We start from the raw sequence: 23,644 nt of genomic DNA, 5'->3' as shown, positions 1-23,644 counted from the left end.
ACAGGAATGAGAGATTTCTGTGCATTAATTTCATATCCTGCTACTTTACCAAATTCATAAGTGACCCAATGTTTTCCTTCCAACTTTGCCTTTCTCTGACAATGCAAAATATTTTAAATTCTGAGAGGTAATTTTTGATTTAAAGAGCTTTAGTTTCAGAGAGGGGTTATTTCTTTTCTCATTAATTTTACTTTTCTTTCACAGTAAAATTAATTTTAGAGCAACCTAAATGAATGTTTATTCCCATTAATGACAGTCCTATCAATTGAGTGGAAAGTCTGCTTTTGATATGTATGCATTAGAGGCATGCAGGTTAATAAAATAATGTTAAATATTCATAGCACAATAAAGTAGATGAACAGGACTCATATTACTGTTTTAGAAATAAGGAAACTCCTCAGAGAACTAAAAGTGACTTCTTATTTTTTTATTAGCACTCAGACCCACATTAGGAATGCTTGAGTTTTGCCCTTTTTTCCTGTGACCATTAACTTCATTATTTGAGCTCCTAACGTAGGAATAAATTTCTGCCCATATTGAAATTCTGTTGAGTTTATTTTGGAATAGAAACATGTCAAGTCATTACAACATTGCTAAAAATCAAAGACCCTCCCCCCCCAATCTGATGTTTTGCCTTAAATTAGAGTTTCAATGCCAAGGATGGGTTGTCTTGTAAGTGTAAGACAAAGTTATAGATAGTTCTAAAAATTAGTTTTATTATTAAGGATGTTGGGAAATGTTACCTGTCTATAATGAACAGAAGCATTTTAAAGTGGAATTCTCATTTTAGGAGAACATATTAGGGAAGCCTTTAAAGTTCTTTTCATACATTAAACCACATGAATGTATATACATAAAGATCTAATAGCTCAACCTGTGAGTAAATCAAGGAGTGATATGCTTCAGTTTGAAGTCCTAGATAGGACTGGCTGAAATGCTAAAAGGTTATCTATCCTGTAATAGGCATGATCCCTCCAGCCCAAAGCTCCAAGATGGAAGAATTAGAAAAGTCCATCTTGATCACAAACCCAGGCATCCCTGAAAGCTGAGAATATCATGGGCTTTTAAACACTTCCAAGAATGATGATTCCAGCAATGTCTTAATGAGCTGTTTACATCTGAGAAAGCATGGTGAATACTTAGTTAAGTAACACCTATTACAGGAACACTTTGGATTTTGCTACCCTTAAAAATAATAGTTATTTCATATGAAATTTTTTTTAGGGCACGACTACTGAAACGGAAATAAGAAAGAGACGGTCCAGTTCTTATCATGTTTCCATGGATCTGTTGGAAGATCCTACAGCAAAGCAAAGAGCAACGAGTATGGCTAGTATTTTGACCAACACCATGGAAGGTATGTCAAAAGTCTTACAGCACAATTACTTTGCGGTGCTCTGGTAATGATGAAAAAAACTCTCATAAGTTCCAAGAAAATTCTTCCTGACTTGACACCAAATCATCATTATGTCTTTTACTAAATAAAAGTAAAATCCATGTACAACACATGGATTCTATTGTCTCATACAGATTTTTACATTTAGCCTCCAGGAATCTACTGCAAATTCAAGGTATACTTGGAATACCACTTTGGTAGATTAAGTTCTAAGTTGTTGAAGCTTCTTATGTGCATGACATAAAAAGGAATGTAATGATAAATGTTTATTTTTATGGTGATGCTAACCCATTTAAATTGTATTAACTGCTTGAGACTCAAGCTATAAACTCTTTTGATTTAACCAGATGTATAAATGAAAAAATGAGAATTAGGGTTTGATATTAACCTCTTTGAAGCAAAGTTTTCAAAATTTTGTAAAACTACTTTTGTCTCTCTCTGATCAGATATTACAATATCTCAGCTTTCTCTTTAGTTGCAGATTATATGTGAGTAGTGAATATATTGTTTAGAGGTCTGGGTCTTATAATTCCAAAATAAAGACTTTGAGGACAGCTTGATTTGCGCTCAATCATTGGCTCTGTGTGTTAGCTTGAGACTCTACACTTGTTTCTTCATCAGTAAAGTGTGGATAATGACGTTTAGATTAAAGTTGTTGTAAAGATTAAATAACGCCTCATATATAAAGTACCTATGTATGTAGAAGCACCTGGCATGTAGAAGACAGTCAATAAATATTATTATTGGTTGTTTTATTGTTGTTTTGTTAATTCACATGTTTGTGCCTTTCCATACTGTAAGTGAATTCAAACATCATCCACTTCAGCTACTTGGAAAATACTTTCATGTAAAATATATTCTATCCTCCTCCCTTGCTGTCCTTTCCCCTTCTCTCCTTTTCTCTTTTATAACCCCTCCCTTTTCTTCCCCTCCGAAGTGTGTGTGTGTTTGTGTGTGTGTGTAGATGTGTCAAAGGAAAAAGAAAGATGGAGAATGAAGGAGAGAGCACGAACATGTGCTTATGCCTTTCTTCCTGTTAGTTATAGTTTCTCTTGACACTGGATAGATTCTTGCAATAATTATTTTCCAGTCTGAAGGCAAAGATCCCGTGATACTAATATCAGTACCAAAAGCCTAAAAGTCACAGCTAGGAAAATCTCACAGTGTAGATGGCCTTACATATCACAGCCATGTCAGTTACTGCAGGACCCAATTTTCATAATGTCCTAATGCAATATCAGAAATCTTTTCACTGATTTCTATGGAATATTAAACTCAGTACGTTCTTCCCCAACCTCGCCTGCGTTAGCTTGCACTCCCTCTCCCCCCCCAGCTGCCAGTAGCTTGCTCCTCCCTGTCCCTCCAGGTAAATCTTTTGAAGATTCTCTGGTCTTCTGCTCCTTGCCATAGCAAAACCACTGAGAGGAAGCTGCCAGTGGTTCTGCTACCGATGTCAGCAGCATGTCTGCTCCCTAAAGCGAGAAGTAGAGAAGGAGACAGGGTAAGTCTAAATTAACAGTCCTACTTTGAACTTCTGATAGCATTAAGTTTGGGCTAACTTAAGAAATTACTTAAAAAACATCAATCCACCACCACAAGATTGGACTTGTCCACTAATTAAGATACGGAGTTAAAAATGAGTGCACCCACGTCGCCCTCCATGCAAATGTGTCTCATGGACTTGCTTAGAATGAAAAGGATGTCCTAGAGATAAGTGTAACTTAGGAAGCAGGAGACTGAGTGTTTGGTTTTAATATCTGCAGAGCTTTTAACTTTATATTTATGTGGGGAAAAATGGCTGAGTTTTCATTCTGTTTTTCATTGGTTGTGTAGAATGCAAAGCCTACTTTTTTTTATTCGATTATATCTAAACATTTTGAATCTGACATTAATCAAGGCTTGTTGTTAGCAGTACATAGCATATACATGCAACTAGAGCTGTCTTTAATATAATCCTTTTTTGTTCCTAATAACAGTGGAAAGGTGTCTTAGGTTGACATAATCTGTTTATTTGGAGATCCTTCCTTCTATGTCTAATCATGGTTTAGTTCACCTTTCCTTTTTGGAACCAGGCTTGTTGATCCAGGCTGGCAGCTTTTGTTTTCCTTCTTTTGAACTACAGCTAAGTCTCCATTGTCCAGGCAATGAATGAATGGCCTCCTACTTAATGACACTGTAGGAGATAAGGAAAAATGAATTGTTTGCTTTTCAAGTTTTTTAAATGCAAAAACCATATGGAAATGTTTCCAGGTCAAATCCTTGGGAAGGTGGTGGGAGGGTGAGGTACAAGCACGGAGGAATTGAGGGGAGCCAGCAAAAGATCTAAACTGGGCTGTAAATGATTTTCAGTGTGGATAACCCACCCAGGAAAAATGGAGACGTGGCTGTAGTTCTCCCTGAGTGCTTTGTTTTGTTTCAAAGTGTGATATTCTTTTTTATTTTTTAGCATGAATAATTGAATGATTTTATTTTAGACTTTAACAACTCCGCTCCACTTTTTCCTGGTGTCAAGACGAGCAACACTGGCTGCATTTTGAACTTTTCTCTGATTTACTTTTTTCCACACAGTTTCTATTTGCTTCTCTTTATCTGCTAAATTACAAGTAACATTTTAAAAAATACTTATTCTGACTGTACACAGGCAAAGAGCTTTTTCAATTCTCTTTTGTTATTTACTGTAAGTAGTAAAGCCTTTTTACCTTCAGTATAAATATGAGTTTATTCGGGAGTCTTAAAAGCTTCTACAAAACAGTGCATAATAACTATATTTATATTTTTCTTCTGATTTACAATTCAACTATTGTTTACTGTTTACAAAATTACATTTAAGAGAAAAGGAAATAAGCTGGGTGCTTGAAGAATTTCAGTATATAAAGAGACAATTGAAGAATCTACATCTCATGGAATTCTGTTAAAAATAATAAGGAAATTAATTTACTTTAGGGAAATAGTAAACTTTATAATATTGGTAGTGAATGTTTATCAGCAAAGCAAAAATCACTACCTATGGTCATGTTTGTCCATTGCATAAACTCTCTTGAAAAGTTTAATTCTTAGTAAACTGTACCAGGTTTGGAGGGATAGTCCAGTTGCCACAGTAGTAATACTAAAGTGACCAACCAGAGTCATGCTATGGATGAACAAAGAATCTTTTCCTCTATTTTAGTGCTAATCGATGATGGTCTTACATTTGGCAGAGCAGGTAACAGAGTGCAGCAATGATATTGGCAGAAAACAACAACTTCTGAATTCTTTTCTCACTCAAGAGTTGATTAAGAGAGAAATATACCAAAGGAAAAGAGCAGATAATTACCCACTTCCTAATTCTCCCAAATTATTTGCCATTGTTTACAAAGTTTCAGTATTTATAGTATCACCTTATAGATCTGTGCATTTCTGTCTTTTCTCTCCTATTATTTAGTTGAAATTCTTTTTGAAATCATTGTATTTTTTAAAAATAAATGTATTTTTATATGAAATCTTATATCATAGGTTTGGTGTGATAGTTACACATTTTAATATATTAAAATAAATGCATACCATTAAAATTTATGAATTCTACATATGTTCTACCTAAGCTCCTCTTGTATTTTACCAGTAGTACATAAGTCCCATTTTGTGAAACAGTGAAGTTCTCAGTTTCTTAGGTTTGATATTTCCTCTTCTTTTGTGCCATCTAGTTAAATTAAGAATACTGCTGAGTTTAATATACAGGCCTATATCTAATTAGGCTTAACTAGAAACTTTTTAACTAAGACTGGTGACACTGACAAAACTATCTCATTAAAATACACAAAGAACATATCTAATCCAAGAAACTGAGATTCAGCATGACTGATAAAGGTTTTAAAGACATCTCCTGAGAGGTGTTCTTTGATAATATATGTCTTGCTCTATCTGGAACATAGATGAGCTTTAAGTATACTTAACACAAGTTCTACCCATTAATTTCTGATAGCCTTAAAGATAATAGCAGACTAATATTTAATTTAATATTGTAGATAGAATCTTGGAAACCATGTTTAATCAAGATAAATTTGGAAAGTTTACTAGCCTTTCTGTGCCCACACTTTTTATGACAGCTAATCCATTGTAAGTGCTTTCCTGCTCAACCATCAGATTAACCCATAATGCCTTTTAACAACTTTAGATTTTTTAAAAATCACTTTCAGTTTAAACCAAAGGCTGCTTAATAGGAAGGAAGCAGTTTTCATAAGTATTCTAACCTTTTTCTTCCAGAACTTGAAGAATCCAGACAGAAATGCCCACCCTGCTGGTATAAATTTGCTAACATGTGCTTGATTTGGGACTGCTGTAAGCCATGGTTAAAGGTGAAACATCTCGTCAACTTGGTTGTGATGGACCCTTTTGTTGACCTGGCCATCACCATCTGCATTGTCTTAAATACCCTCTTCATGGCCATGGAGCACTATCCCATGACGGAGCAGTTTAGCAGTGTGCTGTCAGTCGGGAACCTGGTAAGGCTCACTGAGGGTTACTCTACCCATTGAAAGAGTTCATGATTGCCTTAATGAATTTCACATATCAGTCTCAAATTAAATATGAATTAATTGTCGTATATACCTGGACAGCAAAAGTTCAGCATCACTTTTTTATAACAAAAATATACTGCTACACTTTAGCAGTGGAAGAGATTCAAAGATTTTATGTATAGTTTGATTTAGAATTAAATATAAATTGCCCATTCATTATAAAGATTATTATGAATTATGGAGGATATTGATTTATGATAAAATCCTGATGTGTTTCTCAGGTATTTAGAATAGATTCCTTCAGACATGTCTACATTTGCCAAACAAATTATAAAATATGCCAAGTCAGATAATTTTGAAATATCATCTGTTCATAACTGAAGATGGATTTTTAAGAGAGGAAACATCATAGAGGTTATTATTTCTGTTTGAATTTGTCCTATAAATTTAAGAATTTATAAATGATTAATTTTTGCATACATTTTTACTTAAAATTTTGTATTAACATTCATGGATACATGGTAGAATAATAGAAATGAAAGTAAAGTGGTCTTTTACAGAGAAACAAAATGAATAAATTCAGGCAACAAAAGTATATTAATATCAATATGAGGCTTATTAAGTTCTCATGAACCTCCCAACTTGATAAATGAACATATAAACAGGTTCTATATAGATAGTAAATGATATATTCTGAAGTATAATACACAATATTTTTAGGCTCTGAAGTAACCACTATTTTTTTATTATAATCCAGATAGCTCTTAACTGATAAAGTTAACATATATATGCTGACCACTTATTTTGTACCAGGCATTGTATTAAATGGTTTATGTAAAATCCCTCTCTCTAGGTTCCCACAAAGTCAGTCCTCAGGTAGATACTATGAATGTCTGCATTTTACAGTGGGAGAAACTATACCCATGAGAAATTCACAGAACAATGGAAGCTCTGAATACTGTATCAGAGACTCTAAAAGATATTTCGGAGACTATTTTAAGCTCTGGCCCAAAATCACAAAACTTTAGGAAAGAACAATAACATTACCTAGTCCAAATTTTTTCACATATATAGGAATCACTTCAACATTATCTATAAAAAGTGAGCAAGAGATCAAAGAAGCGTTATGGAGGTGGATATTAGGAAACAACTCAAATGGGCTTAAGCAAAAATAAAGATAATTCATTACTTCAAGTAACTAAAGTCCATTTAGGCATAGATCCACATTTTAATCTGGCTAGATTCAGGTTCTCAGTCAATGTCATTGGGAGTTAGCTTCTTGCCAACTTTTTCCCAGTATGTTTTTTCATCTCTGGCTGGGTATTCTATTGATGGCAACAGTCTACCAAGTTTTATCCTGACACAGCTCTTTAAGCAGAAGGATTGTGCCTCCTAACTAGTGGTTCCAACAAAAGCCCAAGAATTGAATATCATTGACCTGGTTGGAGTTACATGACCATTTCTAAGTCAGTCAGTTAATCTGATTCTAGGGTTAGAATGCCCTATTTGGCCAAACCAGAACCATGTCTTATCACTGGAAACAGAGTAAATGAATACAATTATGAAGAAGAAAATTAGGTCTACCATTATCAGAAGAAGAGAGAGTGGATGCTGGAAAGACGTAAACAACAAATGGACAGTTCAAAATAGGACTTGTCTTATGTGTTAAGGAAGATAATGAAATAGTAGAAAATATATAGACAGGATTCACATTCTTCTCAAGTACATATGGAATATTCCCCAGCATAAGCGATAGGTAGGTCATACAACAAGCCTCATTAAACTTAAAAAGATTGAAATCAAAGTATTTTTTCTCACAAAAATAGAATGAAATTAGAAATCAATAAACAGGAATTTGGAAAATTTATAAATATATGGAAATTAAAAGCAGACTTGTAAATAACCGATAGGTTAAAAAAGAAATCACAAGAAAAATCAGAAAATACTTTGAGATGAATGAAAATGAAAACACACCAAACTGAAATAGTGCCTAGAGGGAAATTTATGCTGTAAATGCCTATAGTAAAAAAATAATACTTCAAATCCATAATCTATATTTTCATCTTAGGAAACTAGAAAAAAGAAGAGCAAACTAAATCTTAAACTAGCATAAGAAAGGAAATAATAAAGAATAGAGTGGAAATGAATGAAATAGTGAATAGGAAAACATCAGAAAAAAATCAACAAACCCAAAAGTTGATTTTTTGAAAAGAGCAATAGAAATTACAAATCTTGAGCTATACTTACCAAGAAAAAGAGAGAAAATTCAAATTACTAAAAGCAGGAATGAAGAGGGGACATCACTATTGATCTTACAGAAATAGAAAGGAGTATACAGAGTACTATAAATAATTGTACCAACAAATTAGATAACCTAGAGGAAATGGAAAAATTCCTAGAAAGTAACAAACCATTGAAACTGACTCAAGAAGAAATAGAAAATACGAAAAAACTTATAACAAGTAAAAATTGAATTAGTAATCAAAAAATGTTCCCACAAAGGAAAGCCTAGGCCCAGATGATTTCTTTGGTGAATCCTACCAAATATTTAAAGAATTAACACCAATCCTTCACAAATTGCTCCAAAAAAAAAAAAAAAAGAGTAGAAGGAAATACTTCCCAAGAGTTTGGAATTTAAAGCTGACCAAGATGGAGAAATTGAACAAAGACTTTGGGCTTTCCTTTAAAACCCCAAAGGGGTTACACTTAAGGAGTGAAGGCTATGTCAGAGAACCAGAAGATTCAACTAGGACAAAGAGCAAACCAAAATAGCTGTGCCCTACTTAAGTATTAAACCTAACTACCATAAGTTCAAAGTGGCCAACCTATAATTTAACTTCCTGCTAGGACAAAAATCAGTACTTTTTAGAGGAAAATAATTGAATCAAAACTCTCTACAATACATTATTCACATCACATAAAAAATTACATGATATATGAAGAAATAGGAAAATGTAACTTGAGAGAAAAAAATACTCAATAGAAATAGATCCAGAGATGGCTGAATTACTAAAATTAGCATTAAAGGACTTTAGAGGACCTATTATAAATACATTTAACAAATTGAAGGAAAAAAATGGTCATCAAGAATAAACAGATGGAGAATATGAGCAGAAAAAATGGAAACTATATAAAAGAATTATCTAGACATTTTAGAACTGAAAAGTACAAATTCTAAAATGAAAAATTCACTGGATGAGTTTAAAAGAAAATTGCAGATGTCAGAAGAAAGTGTCAAACTTGAAGCAAACCAGTAGAAATTATCCAATTTGAACAGCAGAGAAAAACTTACAGGAAAAATGAACTAAGTCACACTAATCTGCAGAATAACATCAAGTGGTCTAATATTTACATAAGGGAGACTCAGAAGGACAAAAGAGAGAATGGAACAAAACAAATATTTGGAGAAATAATGGCCAAAATGTTCTCAAATTTGATGAAAGATATTAACTTAGACACCTTAATATTAAATTGTAAAATTTCAGTGAACATCAACAAGGATAAATATAAAATTAACTACATTGGGCACATCTTAGCCAAGCTGTGAAAGCAAAAGAAACTTTTAGAAGCAGCCAGAAGAAAAATATATATTATATACAAGGGATTAACATCTCGTCAGAAACAGTTCAGGCCATAAGAAAGTGGCCTGATGAAAAAAAGAAGTTAAAACATTATTCTACGGTGAAACTATCTATCAAAAACTAGTGTGAAATAAAGAATTTTAATATAAACAAAACCTTAAAAAAGTTGTTACACCTGAATTATGCTGCAAGAAATGCTAAAGGAAGTTCTTCAGGCTGAACGGGAAGAACGTATTAGATGGAAATTTGAGAATGATGGTCACTAGAAATGAATAAATGTGGGTGAATAGAAAATACTGTTTTTTTTCCCTTATCTTAATTTCTTGAAAAGACAACTGATTATTTAAAGCAAGCATTTATAGCATATGTAAGTATAAAATATATGAAAATATTAGCACATGTGATTGGGGTGGCCAAGATTTCTTGGAAAATAGACAAAAAGTGCTATACATTATTTAAATATTTATAGAATATTCAAACAATAGAATTCTACTCAACAATAAAAGGAGGAAAAACTGGTAATACATGCATGGGTGAATGTCAACTTTAAGTATTCAAGAGATATTTGGAAAAGTTAGCAAGACTCCCATGTTTCTGAGCTGGCCACCGAGGTAGAGAGCCATTCCATTTACTGAGTTAACAAATATCAGAAGAGAAGCAAGGCTGTGCAGAGAAAGTGATGAAATGAATTTTGGACCTGTTGAATTTGAGGTACCTGTGAGACAGTTATCCAGTGGAGATGTTGAATAAGGAAATAAGGATGTAGTTCTGGAATTCAGGGGATATGCTTGAATGGGAAAATAGATCTCAAAATGTAAAGTTATTGTAAAAAGAAAATTAGATTAAGAAGGTTGAGGACAGAAAGACCTCTGAAAAAATCCAGTGTTGAATGATTTGTTGGAGGAGGAAAAGCAACTGAGAAGTATCCAGGGAGATGTGGATCACTGAAGCCAGGACAGAAACTATTTTAAGGAACAAGGAACAGACAACGTTGTGAAAAACTCCTAAAGAGGCAAGCAAGATAACTATTAAAAGTTCAATTGAATTTATCAATGGCAGTTTCGGTTATGTTGGTGAAATTTGTTAAAGCAGTTTGTGCTGCTGGCAGGTCAGGGGGTAAGTTAAAGAAATGGAACTAGTGAGTACAGACAAGTACACAAACTCTTAACGAAGTTGGGCTATGAAGAGAAGACAGATGGTGGTAGCTAATGGGGGAAGTAAAATGCAAAGAGAGTTTCTTTTATGATGCTGGTGGTAGTTTTAAGGTGGAGAGGGACTGAGTATCTGTTGATACTTGTAAAATCCCAAAATGAAGCAGTCAGTAGCAGGAAGAGGTTGAAACTACAGGTTAATTGAGAAAGTGAATTCTTCAAGAAGTCCAAAGAAGATACATAATTGCAGCTGCAGAAATTAGAGCAAAGCAGTGACATGTCTTTAATTTTTAACAGGAAAAGAAAAAGCAAAGTATGATGTGGATGTAAGTAGTTTGGTAGATACAAGGAAACTGAGTAAGTTCAGGTTGACTGACTTCCATTACCTCTGAGATGCAGAAGTACTGAGAGTGGAGAATAAAGAAAAATGGTTGAAGACACGTGGAAAATTTAAAATAGTTGTAGAGGAAGAAAATGGAGAATAGAGAATGCTGCTTCTCTTTGGCCAGGAAAATAATTTTTTTTTTAAAAGCATCCTTAACATCTATAGGGCTAGTGGTGACCTTGTTTATTACAGCCAATATAAAGCCTTTTTAGCACCAGCCTTGCCTGCAGGGCCAAGGGAGGGAACCAAACTATTAGGTAATTATTTGGTGAGTTTTTGGAGGGCTAGGGAGAAGAATATTAATTTTATTGTCTTAATTCTTTATCACTTGATAAACCTTAAATATAGTAAACAATTAAATATTGATTTGAATACAAACCATTTGAGGATACTAATTTCCTGGACCCAAACCAATTTTTTTTTGTGTGTGTATGGTACGTGGGCCTCTCACTGTTGTGGCCTCTCCCGTTGCGGAGCACAGGCTCCGGACGCGAAGGCTCAGCGGCCATGGCTCACGGGCCCAGCCACTCCGCGGCACGTGGGATCTTCCCGGACCGGGGCACGATCCCGTGTCCCGTGCATCGGCAGGCGGACTCTCAACCACTGTGCCACTAGGGAAGCCCCCAAACCAATTTTTAAAACTCAGAATTGAATTGTGATTTGTTGGGACTAAATTAAATTGCTCAATAGTTATTTATGTTTTCAAGAGTCTTCACTTGTGTAATAAACATTTCTCCCTTAGGTCTTCACTGGGATCTTCACAGCAGAAATGTTTCTAAAGATAATTGCCATGGATCCATATTATTACTTTCAAGAAGGCTGGAATATTTTTGATGGTTTAATTGTGAGCCTTAGTTTAATGGAACTTGGTTTGGCAAACGTGGAAGGATTGTCAGTTCTCCGATCATTTCGACTGGTAAATTAACTGAGAGTAAACATAATGTTTTTATAAATAATTTAATTAATAGTCACTCCTTTCTAGAAAAAAATTACAAGATTTCCCATAGCTTTAATATTATTTGAATATACTTCTAACAAAGCAGGTGGTAATTTCTTCTTCCTCATAGTTTTAATGCATAGATTAAGTTTATTCAAATGAACAGGCAATAGTTCTGTCCTTAGTAATTGAATGGCAAGGCTAATGGGGAGAGAGAAAATGGAGGTCATAGATAAACGCATATCAAATTAAACAACACAATATGTACCTCTCAGCTATATAGGGTTTGCTTACCCATGATAAGGCTTGGTTGGGGCTTTGGGTGGGCTCATCTTTCTACCAGAGGCTAAAGGATCATGGAGTTGCCCACTTTGGCCCCGTAGAAGCCAAGACCCAGGACTGGGTAGAGTGTACAGGGAAAGAAGACAGAGCTCCTATACATCTGTTCCTTCAGCCAGGTCAGGAAGTCACCAAATACACTCTCTGAGAAGAGTTGCCTGTGTTATACTTTAATTTTAAAGAAAGGGTCTTTCATTTGATCTTTATATTTCAAAGTTTACGGATCTTTTACAGATGAGACAAAATATCACTTGACACATTGCCATTTGAAGTTTGGTATGTTTTATTGTGCTGTTTATTTGAGTTGGCTCTAACTTTTTGTGATTTATTTTGAAACAACAGAGATTGTATATAGTTAGTAAAGACAGATTCTTATAGGCAACTTATCTTAACAGTGATTAGTTTCAAGACTTTGTTGTGAAGTCTGTTTAGAAACTCCCTTACCACTTTCAAATTTGTGTTAAGATCCTTAGAGCTGTGATTTCCTTTCCTAGTCTTCATGGATAGCTGTAGATCTTAATTTGAAGCTAGAAGGATGCAAAAAAAACAAAACAAAACAAAAATTAGCAACGATAATATAACAAGTAAATATGGGCAACTACTTTTAAGAAGCTTAGTAAATCTTTGTGATAATGTGATGCAGTTTGGGGAGATAGAAGGCATAATATCATCAGTGTCTTGCTTAGTATATCAGGCCCTTTTGCATTAATTATTCTCTGGGAATAAATTAAAATTTTTGGTTCTTATATCTGCTCCTTTGGGTCACTTAGTTGCCGTTAAATAATGCACTACTCTTGACCTGACATTTACTGAAGCATCGGAAATAAAATGCTGCTGCTATTTAATGGTAAATGGTACTCTAGAGGCTTCTAATACAACCAATGTGTCAGGCACAGTAGTGGAGAGCCATTCCACACTATAATGAGTTGATTAATTAAATCACTGAAGACATAAAGGTTGACAAAATACAGCTTTTTACTCAAGTCCAAGTATTTCTTCCTTGAATATAATAAATCTCCTTTAAAATACAGCCTAATATTACAGCAAGCTACAGATATAGCAGTCCAGAGATTTAAAGAAATTAGTTGGTTTTTCTCTTGTACCTTATATAAGTGTTGTTTGCACTTGTGCATTTCAGCATTATATTTCAAGTACACTGAAAAATATATCCACTTTGGGCTTTTAAATAATGAGAGCCTCTACTTTTCTGAAAGAGCCTTTTCTAATTAATCACCACTAATGTTAGATATCTCAGTTCCTTACAGAAAAACAAAAAGAATAGTATAAATGCTTATGTAAGATTCAGGAATATTTGGTGAATCTTATTCTTTGAATGCTGATGAAAAACTGTATAATTATTTTATTTACAATATAAACTATTTCAAAATGAAAAATATCCCATGGTAACAAACTAATACATTTGCCAGATAATAGTTTGGCACATGAATAATCCATCACCTAAAACTGAGACACTGTAGACTTTTCCTACAAACAAATATGCAGATTCTTCAGAATGCAGAGCAGTAATGGCCTTCTTGCTTTTGTTTCCAGCTCAGAGTTTTCAAATTGGCAAAATCTTGGCCGACTCTGAACATGCTGATAAAGATCATTGGCAATTCAGTGGGGGCTCTGGGTAACCTCACCTTGGTGTTGGCCATCATCGTCTTCATTTTTGCCGTGGTCGGCATGCAGCTCTTTGGTAAGAGCTACAAAGAATGTGTCTGCAAGATTTCCAATGATTGTGAACTCCCGCGCTGGCACATGCATGACTTCTTCCACTCCTTCCTGATTGTGTTCCGAGTGCTGTGTGGAGAGTGGATAGAGACCATGTGGGACTGCATGGAGGTCGCCGGTCAAACCATGTGCCTTACTGTCTTCATGATGGTCATGGTCATTGGAAACCTGGTGGTATGTGGTAAAACATTTTTCTCATTTTCAGTAAAAGACAATGTAACCATGAAAAAGTATGTTCAACTGAGGAATGTTTTGAATGCTTTTTTTTAAATCAATTCTCAATTTTCATGATAGCAGGAGTCAGGTATAGCTCAGACTATTGAAATCCACATGAACTCTTTTTAAATATTTCCTTATTCATTATTTTTATTTTTTCCAGTTTTATTGAGCTATAATTGATATGCAACGTAAACTCTTAAAATGTCTTTTGAACCAAAGCTGTTCTTCATCTCTGTACCTCTTATTGATCATGGAGAGGGCCAGTTTTGGCTTTTATATTTCAGTTCTTGTACTAAAGCATGGAAGTACCATGAAGAGCAGTCATTCATTTTATTTATAAGTACTAATAATAGTATCACTTGAAAATGTTTCAAATTTGGGTTCTCTACAAGTTGGAGTTTAAAAAAAATAGTGATAATCTCAGTCCATTAAAAGCACATAAGGTAATTGTTGCCTAGAAACTACAGTATGAACAAGTAACACTGACTCAAGAATCACTTGTTTATCATTTCTGTGTAAAATGAACCATGTCCAACACATCTCTGCTGAGTCCTGGAGGCATGGGAAAGATGATAGGAAGATATATATAGCATTGTGATATGACATTTACCTAAACAGGAGTAAAAATAGGAACTAGTAAGTGAAAAAATGTGAAAGTGAAGTGTTATATGTCAAGTTCACAAGATGGAAACTTTGCTTTACAGTGGCAAGGATGATCAGGCAAGGCTTTGTCAAGGAGTTCAGACCTGAAATATCTTTACTGAGATGTAAGATTTAGCTCGGTAAGAAGAAAGGTAGACTGTCCCAAGCCAGGGAACAGTGGACCCAGTGGTTGGGGAAGAAAGGACAGTAGATTCTCTAAGAGGGATCAGGCTCTTATACTTTAAATATAAAGTTATTATACTAAGGTGCTTGATTAGGCCCCAGTCCAGTGGAATAATCATAACCAATATTTTAAAGTATACAATTTATAGACTTAATTTCCTTTCACATCAAAGCAACTTCCAATTCCCCAGAGGAAAAGAAAAGGGAGGGGGGGAAAAAAGCAAAAGATTATCATTTATTTCTATTTATCCCAAGATTTCAACCTTCTCAGTATTAGCTTAGATAATTCTGACCTCTTCTTAAAATAACAACAAACATGAACAGTGTACAATCCAGAAATATGAACAGTGGCCTAAAACAATAAACATTTATTAATTGTTTCATAGTTTCTGTGGGTCTGAAATTTGGGGGCACCTTATCTGGGTGCTTCTGGCTTTGCGTCTGTCATAAGGTTGCTGTCAAGATGTTGGCAGGGAACTCAGTTATCTTGACTAAGACAGGAGGATCAGCTTCTAAGAAGGCTCACTCTCATGGCTATTGGCAGGAGGTCCCAATTCCTCTTTGTTGGCTGTTGGTAGAAGGCTTCAGTTTTTCTCCACATGTATCTCACCATAGGGTTGTTGATTATTTCATGACATGGCAACTGGCTTCTCCCAGAGCAGGTGACACAAAACAAAGGGCAAGGAGAAAGCCCTCTTTATGTTCTAATCTTGAAGTCACGTACTGTCACTTCTGCCATATTGTATTCATTAGAAGCTAGTCACTAAAAAGAACTCACACTTAAGAAAAAGGGATTAGGCTTTCACTTTTGAAGAGAAGAGTATCGAATAATTTATATACATAAATATATATATATATATATATATATATATATATATATATATATATATATATATATTGGGTTTGACCATGCTGCGTGGCATGCAGGATTTTAGTTCCCCAACCAGGGATCAAACCCGTGCCCCCTGCAATGGAAGTGTGGAGTCCTAACCACTGGACTGCCAGGGAATTCCCCTGTAGATTTACTTTAAAGCCACCACAATTCCGAATACAACTTGCTTGCTTTCAGAAAAGTGCAATATTGCATAGAACAGAAAGAAATGGTCATAGGGTTAATAGAAAAGAAACAAAGAAAAGGTCATAGGTTTGAATTTAGATTTGATTTGATTTCATTTATATATTTGGCATACATTGGAAGAAAAGAATAAAAGGCAGAGAACAGAACCCTTTATGACAACAATGAATGAGCAGATCAGACACAAGCAACAGGGAATTCATAGTGGGAGTAGTAGAAAGTAAATTTGGGGCCAAACTGTGTAGAGTTTAATTTATGAAAAGGCTGACTTTGCATAACAAAATTGGAGTTTTTCTGTAGGCAATTCAGAGCTACAGATGGCTTTTTATCAGGAAAGTGACAAAGAGCAAGTGGGATTTTGGTAGAATTCATGTAGCCAGAAAACACAGAGTGAACTTAAAGAGAAGGAAACTCAACATATCACATGTCATCTATTACTTTACTGAAATAAGACACATGTCTCTAACTGTATGGAAGATTCAAGTTGAAAGAGAATTTCAGGAAGTATCCATACCTATGGATGACATTTAATATTAATTTGGATGGCTGGATATGCATAAAAAGATATAGCCTATAAAAGAATAATTTCCATCTATTGGCATAAATTTAAATTCTGTACATTTAAAAAAAATTTTTTTTTATTTTTGGGTGCATTGGGTCTTTGTTGCTGTGCGCGGACTTTCTCTGGTTGCGGCGAGCCGGGGCTACTCTTTGTTGCGGTGCACGGGCTTCTCATTGTGATGGCTTCTCTTGTTGCAGAGCACGGGCTCTAGGCACACGGGCTTCAGTAATTGTGGCACGTGGGCTCAGTAGTTGTGGCTTGCAATCTCTAGAGCGCAGGCTTAGTAGTTGTGGCGCATGGGCTTAGTTGCTCCACGGCATGTGGGATCTTCCCAGACCAGGGCTCAAACCCATGTTCCCTGCATTGGCAGGTGGATTCTCAACCACTGTGCCACCAGGGAAGCCCTAAGTTCTGTACATTTTTTTAAAAATTAAAGAACCTCCCTTTTTTTTTTTTACTATAAGTTAAAAAATAGTCCTCCTTTTGTGATATCTTGGATATTTTTTCTGGAGTAACTAGGTAATAATAGTATCTGTCATGTTTACCACTATGAAGGAAATGTGTTCATATCACATTTGCTTAAATAAGACTGACTGAAACTGATGCAGTGCCTCCTACAATCCTTCCTTCTCATCCTCACCAGAAAGGATAATGTCCCCCAAAGACAAGCTGACATAACTTCCTGTTAACACATGTAAACTTCTGTATGGTGCTCCACCACGAGAAGTGTGAGTAACCACGGCCTAGTCCACAGACAAGACGGAGGTTTGGCCACAGACTGCTTTTCCCCAGGCTATTATTCTTGGTTTGCTAACACTATGGCCAGAAATCCTTTTATAGGTTCAAGGTAAGTGCTGCAGAAGGAAAATACGATTTTTTGAAGATTACCACTTCTAGAAGTAGCCACCGCAGTCTCGTCTGTGTCTAAGAGAAGGTGGAGCATTAGCACACAGGAGGGATGTGAAAGTTTTGGGTTCTTCTCACCAATTAGGAATCAGGATGGAGGGACTTCCCTGGCGGTCCAGTAGTTAGGACTCCACATTTCCACTGCAGGGGGCACGATCCCTGGTTGGGAACTAAGATCCTGCGTGCCTGTGGTGCGGCCAAAAAAAAAGAAAAATAGAATCATGATGGAGACAGTATTGATACGTGCAATATATTTCAATCCTGAACCCCAAATGGAAATTATTATTCCAAGAGACTGGGGGACGTGTGAATCATTTTCACTCAATGAGCTATCAGGTCTGCCCATAACCACGTGTGAGACAGGTTTCCAGGTTTCAGTCCCTGAGTAAGCTAGTTGAACTGTATTCTCTTAAATTGCCTTTGATCACAACCAACACCTTGGCCAGTTGTTATGCAGATCAATCCCCTGTGGTAACAAAGGAGCCCTAGAAATGTTTGCTCACACAAACATTTCCAAGAAAAAAGATAAATTGAAAGATAGTATAACAGAGGGTAGGTTGTATCATAGTATTAATAACAGTGATAATAACAGCTAAACTTTCTCAAGGGTTTACCATGTGCCAATAGCTTTGTGAGAGCCACATGGATTTTCTAATTGAATCCTTACAACAGTCTTGTAAGCTTAGCACTGGGAAAATTGACAGAAACTGGATTCTTACCCAACATTATAATTCTAATGAGAAAGGGGAGCAGGCCATATAGATATAACAGTAAATGACACAAGTAGATACCTGTTCCAATGCTTTGAAGAGGAACTATAAGTTGGATCTCACTCTGGGAAGGTTGATTGATATTTGTCAAGAAAAAGTTCCTAATAGAAAAGTTCATTAATAAACCTTAGGAAATCAAATCTAGAAAAAAATTATGGTACCAAAATTGTTTTATAATGGATAAAACCCAAATGTAGCATTTAATTTTTTTCTCTTGCATCTGTTTTTTCATCCAAAAAGTAAATTCAAGGCAAATCACAATAAAATATAACTTTATTGGTAAATTTCTGATGTGAAGGAGCAGGTCTTAGTATGAATACTAGCAGACGTGGTATAGCAATTGAAAGATGTCAATATAGACTCACAGAATTATGTGCAGTCCTTGTTGGGTCTTATAGGTTTTCACCTTTCTTACCACAATTGGTTAGACTAACTCATACTGGTTAGACAAAGGAACTCTGAGCCTCATTAGCTTATTGGAAAGATAGGAATATAGCAAGAATGCAGCATCCTTTTCACTGGAGTTTTACTTAAAATTTTTTCTAGGATTCCTCTTCTGTATTTACTTTTTGTCTTTGGATCCCTTCAGGGCCATATCCTTCTTTTTTGTTCTGTATGCTTGAATAGTCAGGGACTCGTGAACATTATCAACCAAATTCTGAAAAAAATTATATTACTTGGTCTTGTGCCTATGGGAGTACTCTGTTCCTTAGTAAATTACCTCTTTTTGAGTGTACACAGTGGGTTTATGGTCACTAATCTTTTCACTCACTCATATCAGTGGGTCCTATTTTTGGAGACCCAAGTTATAGACTAATTAGTGGTCTCTAACCATTTCTTTATAGTATTTCCAACCACTGTATAAATCTAGTGGCCATTATTTTCTGAACCAAAAACTGGGAACTTTGATCTAGCAGTAGTATATATATTTTTTAAATAGACAAGTTATCCAAAGTGCAAAAATTAGTACAAACACATAAAAATAAAATCATATTTAAATATATTGGAATCATCTTTGGCTTCAGGAATAAAACTATAAAAAATTATCAGTGTCCTGGAAAACCCAAGTTACATGGGGAAAATTCTTAACATCCCAATAAAAGGTTTTTTTCTTTTTCACTATATAGATATCTAGATAGCTAAAATTTTAAATTTGGAATTGAACTTAATATAGAAGTTTTACGCAACAGTGGTTTCAGTAATTTTGCAATGACTAAAAAGGAATTAGTGTTAATAGTATTGTTTTATATTGGCCAGGTGTTTATTTCATTCACCTTTTTTTTTTTTCCAGGATAGTTTACCATAAACTAGAAAGAATACCTATCAGCAAAAAGTGAGGTGTAAGAACAGTTTTGGAAAATTTGTAGTTCGGAGGAATAGAAACAACAGAATGTTTTGATCACCAATTTTCCTATTGTGTTTTAGGTTCTGAACCTCTTCCTGGCCTTACTCTTGAGTTCGTTCAGTTCTGACAATCTTGCCGCCACTGATGATGATAATGAAATGAATAATCTCCAGATTGCTGTGGGAAGGATGCAGAAAGGAATTGATTATGTTAAAAGAAAAATACGTGAATTTATTCAGAAAGCCTTTGTTCGAAAGCAGAAAGCTTTAGATGAAATTAAACCTCTTGAAGATCTAAATAACAAAAAAGACAGCTGTATTTCCAACCATACCACCATAGAAATAGGCAAAGACCTCAATTATCTCAAAGATGGAAATGGAACGACCAGTGGCATAGGCAGCAGTGTAGAAAAATATGTTGTGGATGAAAGTGATTACATGTCCTTTATAAACAACCCCAGCCTCACTGTGACTGTACCAATTGCTGTCGGAGAATCTGACTTTGAAAATTTAAATACTGAAGAATTCAGCAGCGAGTCAGATATGGAGGAAAGCAAAGAGGTAGGAATTTCTACGTCAGAAGATATTTTGGTGTTATGTATGCTTTAAACTATCAGACTTTTAAAAATTATATTTTCTTTCTGTAAGAAAATAGGAAATATCTATTGACACAATTTCTATGGCAAAATTGGCGATAGATAAATTAACAGTACCTTAATATATAACTAGACAAATGATATGTTGACTCATTTTTTCAAATATTCACCATTTTGAATTATTGATAATATGAATATTCAGATTAATATGAATTTTTGCAGATTTTAAATAATTTTTGATTTGTGAACAGTGCCTCAGTTTATACACTTTCTTCCTTATAATTCTCTCACAATGGTGGTTTTTTTGTATGTACTAGAACAATACTTGGTGAGAGGGCAGTTCCAATTCTCATTTTGCTACGTTCTTGGCTCTTATGGAATAATTTATAAACTGTGATCTTATTTAGTTTTCACAGGCATATTTATTAATGGAAGTATGATTGGGATATTGACTTGATATTTACATATAGTTTCATGTTTCCTGAAGTAAATAATTTTTTAAAGGAAGTGAAGGTAGTGATGAAGAATCAGGTTGAAAATGTTTTTAACCCTACTGAACCCGGTACATGCTCTCTAAACAAACAAAAAGCCTTGATACATTATAGAATGTAAAATTCTAAATTTACCAACTACAGTTAAGAGTCTTGGTAGTTTAAAGAATTCTTTGATTTACTAGAAGAGTGTAAATACCAGGATATGTTCCTGGTTTGTTTATAGGTTAATAAGCACAGAGTTGGGAATAAAGAGAAGGAATTAAAACCTTGATGTTTAACTACACAAAAATGAAGACAGAATTCCCAACAATTAAAGCTTGCATAAACAAATAAAAATAACAATGAAAAACAAAAAGATTCATTCTTTTTTTGTCATTTGAAGTGATTGGCAGGGAACAAAAATACCTCTATTATTATTCTCATCCTAAGAAAGATGATTTGGGGGAGTTTGAGATGCTGAAGGGTACAGTTTAAGTAGTGCAACAAAGTCACAAAAATTAGGGATCAGTTAATAAAATTATGAGCAAAAATATATTTCTGAGAAAGGAACCTTAGATATTTCAATCAGTATTACTATATTTATTCTATAAGATTACTGAAGAAGACGCTATTTCCATTTGTTCTTGTTTGTAAGATAGGTAGTATTGCTAATTCAGTGATTACATAGAAGTAGATGTTAAATGTGAAATTCAGAGAAAGTTTAAATATAGGTACTAAAATTAGCATATAGGTAACAAGGCCATAGCTACTAGTTTCACAAAATAACAGATGAGATTAAAGGGGAAAATTTTAAAACCTTATAGCCTTGGACAAATAATTGCTATAATTAGTTGAACTCAGTTGTTCACTAATAAGATCATTATTTTAAAACTGACTAATATCTTAAGATCTAGTTAATAAAATGTTGGATAATAAGCATATTTGATTGGGCTATGCTGAAAGGGTGGGGACTAACTTCTGGCATTGTATATTACTAGAAACTAAAGTCAGCATTTGGAAGATAGAATTTGGTCATTAAATTTTAATATATATTCCCCTCTCATTATTTTGACATTATACCTAATAGCAAATATCTCCCTTACAGTACAGAAGTCAATTTTTATTTTTAGCTAGTAAAAAATATATTAACTAAGAATGAATTATGGAGAATCAAATGTTGAAGCCATCAGTCAATTTAAACTTCCGGCTGAGGATCTTTTGAGGTATGGTTAACTCATCATCCAGTCTTCCTAATTTTCAGAAATTTTAAAGCCTCAGACTTCTCCAAAGGAGCATGTATTTTGCCTCATCTCAAACCATTGTGTTTGACATTAGAGAATTATCTAGTTAAGGTGGGACTTATAGAAGGAAAAATCCAAACTCTTCCCAGTTTCTCTTGTTACCATTGAGCTTTTTCATCTGTTTTCTGTTTGAGTTAGGTACTCCAAAGTAATATATGTGAAGTCAGTACTTTGGAATTGGAGGCAGAGAACTGATCTGCCAGTTGAAAGTAGACAGAATTATTTTATTGCTTTAGCTGTAGAGTCCTTTCAATACTTTCCCATCATAGTGATTGTTACTTGTGTGCTAAAATTTATTATTTGGTGAAATTTTTAATTATGGCTTTATATCAGACTTCCTAAATATAAGCTCACTGACAAATAAAGGATTAGAGCAATAGTCTAGGAAGGGACTATGTGCATGTTTTAATTTTTTGGTATTTTACCTTGTAACTCTATACTAGAAAACAAAAGAGAACTGACATAATTATTCAAGAATTGAAAATATTCCCACCTCAGATATCTTTTTAGTGTTCTGCCTTCAAGTTAGTTTTGTCTGGTCATTTTCTTAACTGGTAGGTTTGGATTGTGCTGTTAAATATCACATGTGGAGTAGTAATAAATGGAATAAGGCTAATTGACATTCTTTTCTGAATGATTTGAAAAATTAAAGGAAAAAAACGGAGCACCTTTTAATTTTTGGAATGCCTAATGAATTCCTTTTTATAGGGCAGACTAACCAAGTGGACCCAGAGGTTGTTTAGGTGTTTGAACTAAATCCTCTTCTATTTTATCTTTGCCAAATTTGTGTGATTCTTTGACAGCTTTCTGTAGATTCTCTAGAGTATATTATTTTAAATTCATATCTTAATTATATGTTTTAACTCATGTTATTTTGACTATATATAATGTAATTCCTTTCATACTTTGTGATTTTGAATGATTGATTTTTCTTATAGAGTTTTAATAATGTTGAAGCCGCAATGATTATTTTTCAAAGTGAAATTTACTAGTGCAATATGGTGACCTTCACTGCTTACCGTTCTTACTTCTCACAGGGGTAAAATCAAGCTGGAGCCATCAAGAATGCAGCTCTGGTGTTTTTTAACCAGCCAGAGGCTCGTGCCACCACTTTTATCCAGGTTACCTAAGCAAGTTGTACATATATAAATATAATTAGTTTCTAAATGAATTTTGACTGGCCTGCATGTTACTCAGCTACATTCCTTGCCCATCCATTGGCAGTAAAATAAAAACATGCACAGCTGCTCTTATGCTGAGTCATAAAGCATGGTCAGGCAAGTCTGGCAACCCTAACTTTTTTTAAAAAATGAGTTAGCTGCTAATTTTCTTACATAGATTTTTATAGAAATTACATTCAGTGAAAAGTAAAAGTGCATGCCTTTATGAATTATTTAGTTACCATTTAACATTACAGAGTTTTGAACGTGCTAAGGGTCTAAAAGGAGAAATATAAGATACTCTTTGAAAAACTCTTGCAGAAAGCTTTCTCTCCCCTGCCCTTTCCTTAAATAAACAAAGCCCCAATGAGTGTACTTTGTTGGTATTTTTTTGTTC

The 23,644-nt window shown here is 34.5% G+C and overlaps 1 protein-coding gene across 7 annotated transcripts in view; it reads left to right on the top strand.

Annotated features, from left to right (window-relative positions):
• Positions 1-23,644, top strand: part of SCN2A (sodium voltage-gated channel alpha subunit 2) — a 149,038-nt gene that overhangs the window by 88,359 nt on the left and 37,035 nt on the right. For all 7 annotated transcript variants that reach the window (XM_060302337.1, XM_060302334.1, XM_060302333.1 and 4 more), the window contains 5 exons: positions 1,225-1,357; positions 5,636-5,874; positions 11,749-11,922; positions 13,834-14,190; positions 19,799-20,278. In XM_060302337.1, coding sequence (XP_060158320.1) covers positions 1,225-1,357; positions 5,636-5,874; positions 11,749-11,922; positions 13,834-14,190; positions 19,799-20,278 — 1,383 coding nt within the window. The remainder of the gene's footprint in view (positions 1-1,224; positions 1,358-5,635; positions 5,875-11,748; positions 11,923-13,833; positions 14,191-19,798; positions 20,279-23,644) is intronic.

This window comes from Globicephala melas, chromosome 7, assembly GCF_963455315.2.
Source record: "Globicephala melas chromosome 7, mGloMel1.2, whole genome shotgun sequence".
In the NCBI taxonomy this organism is placed as follows: domain Eukaryota; kingdom Metazoa; phylum Chordata; class Mammalia; order Artiodactyla; family Delphinidae; genus Globicephala; species Globicephala melas.
This window is presented reverse-complemented; position numbering and strand designations above follow the sequence as displayed.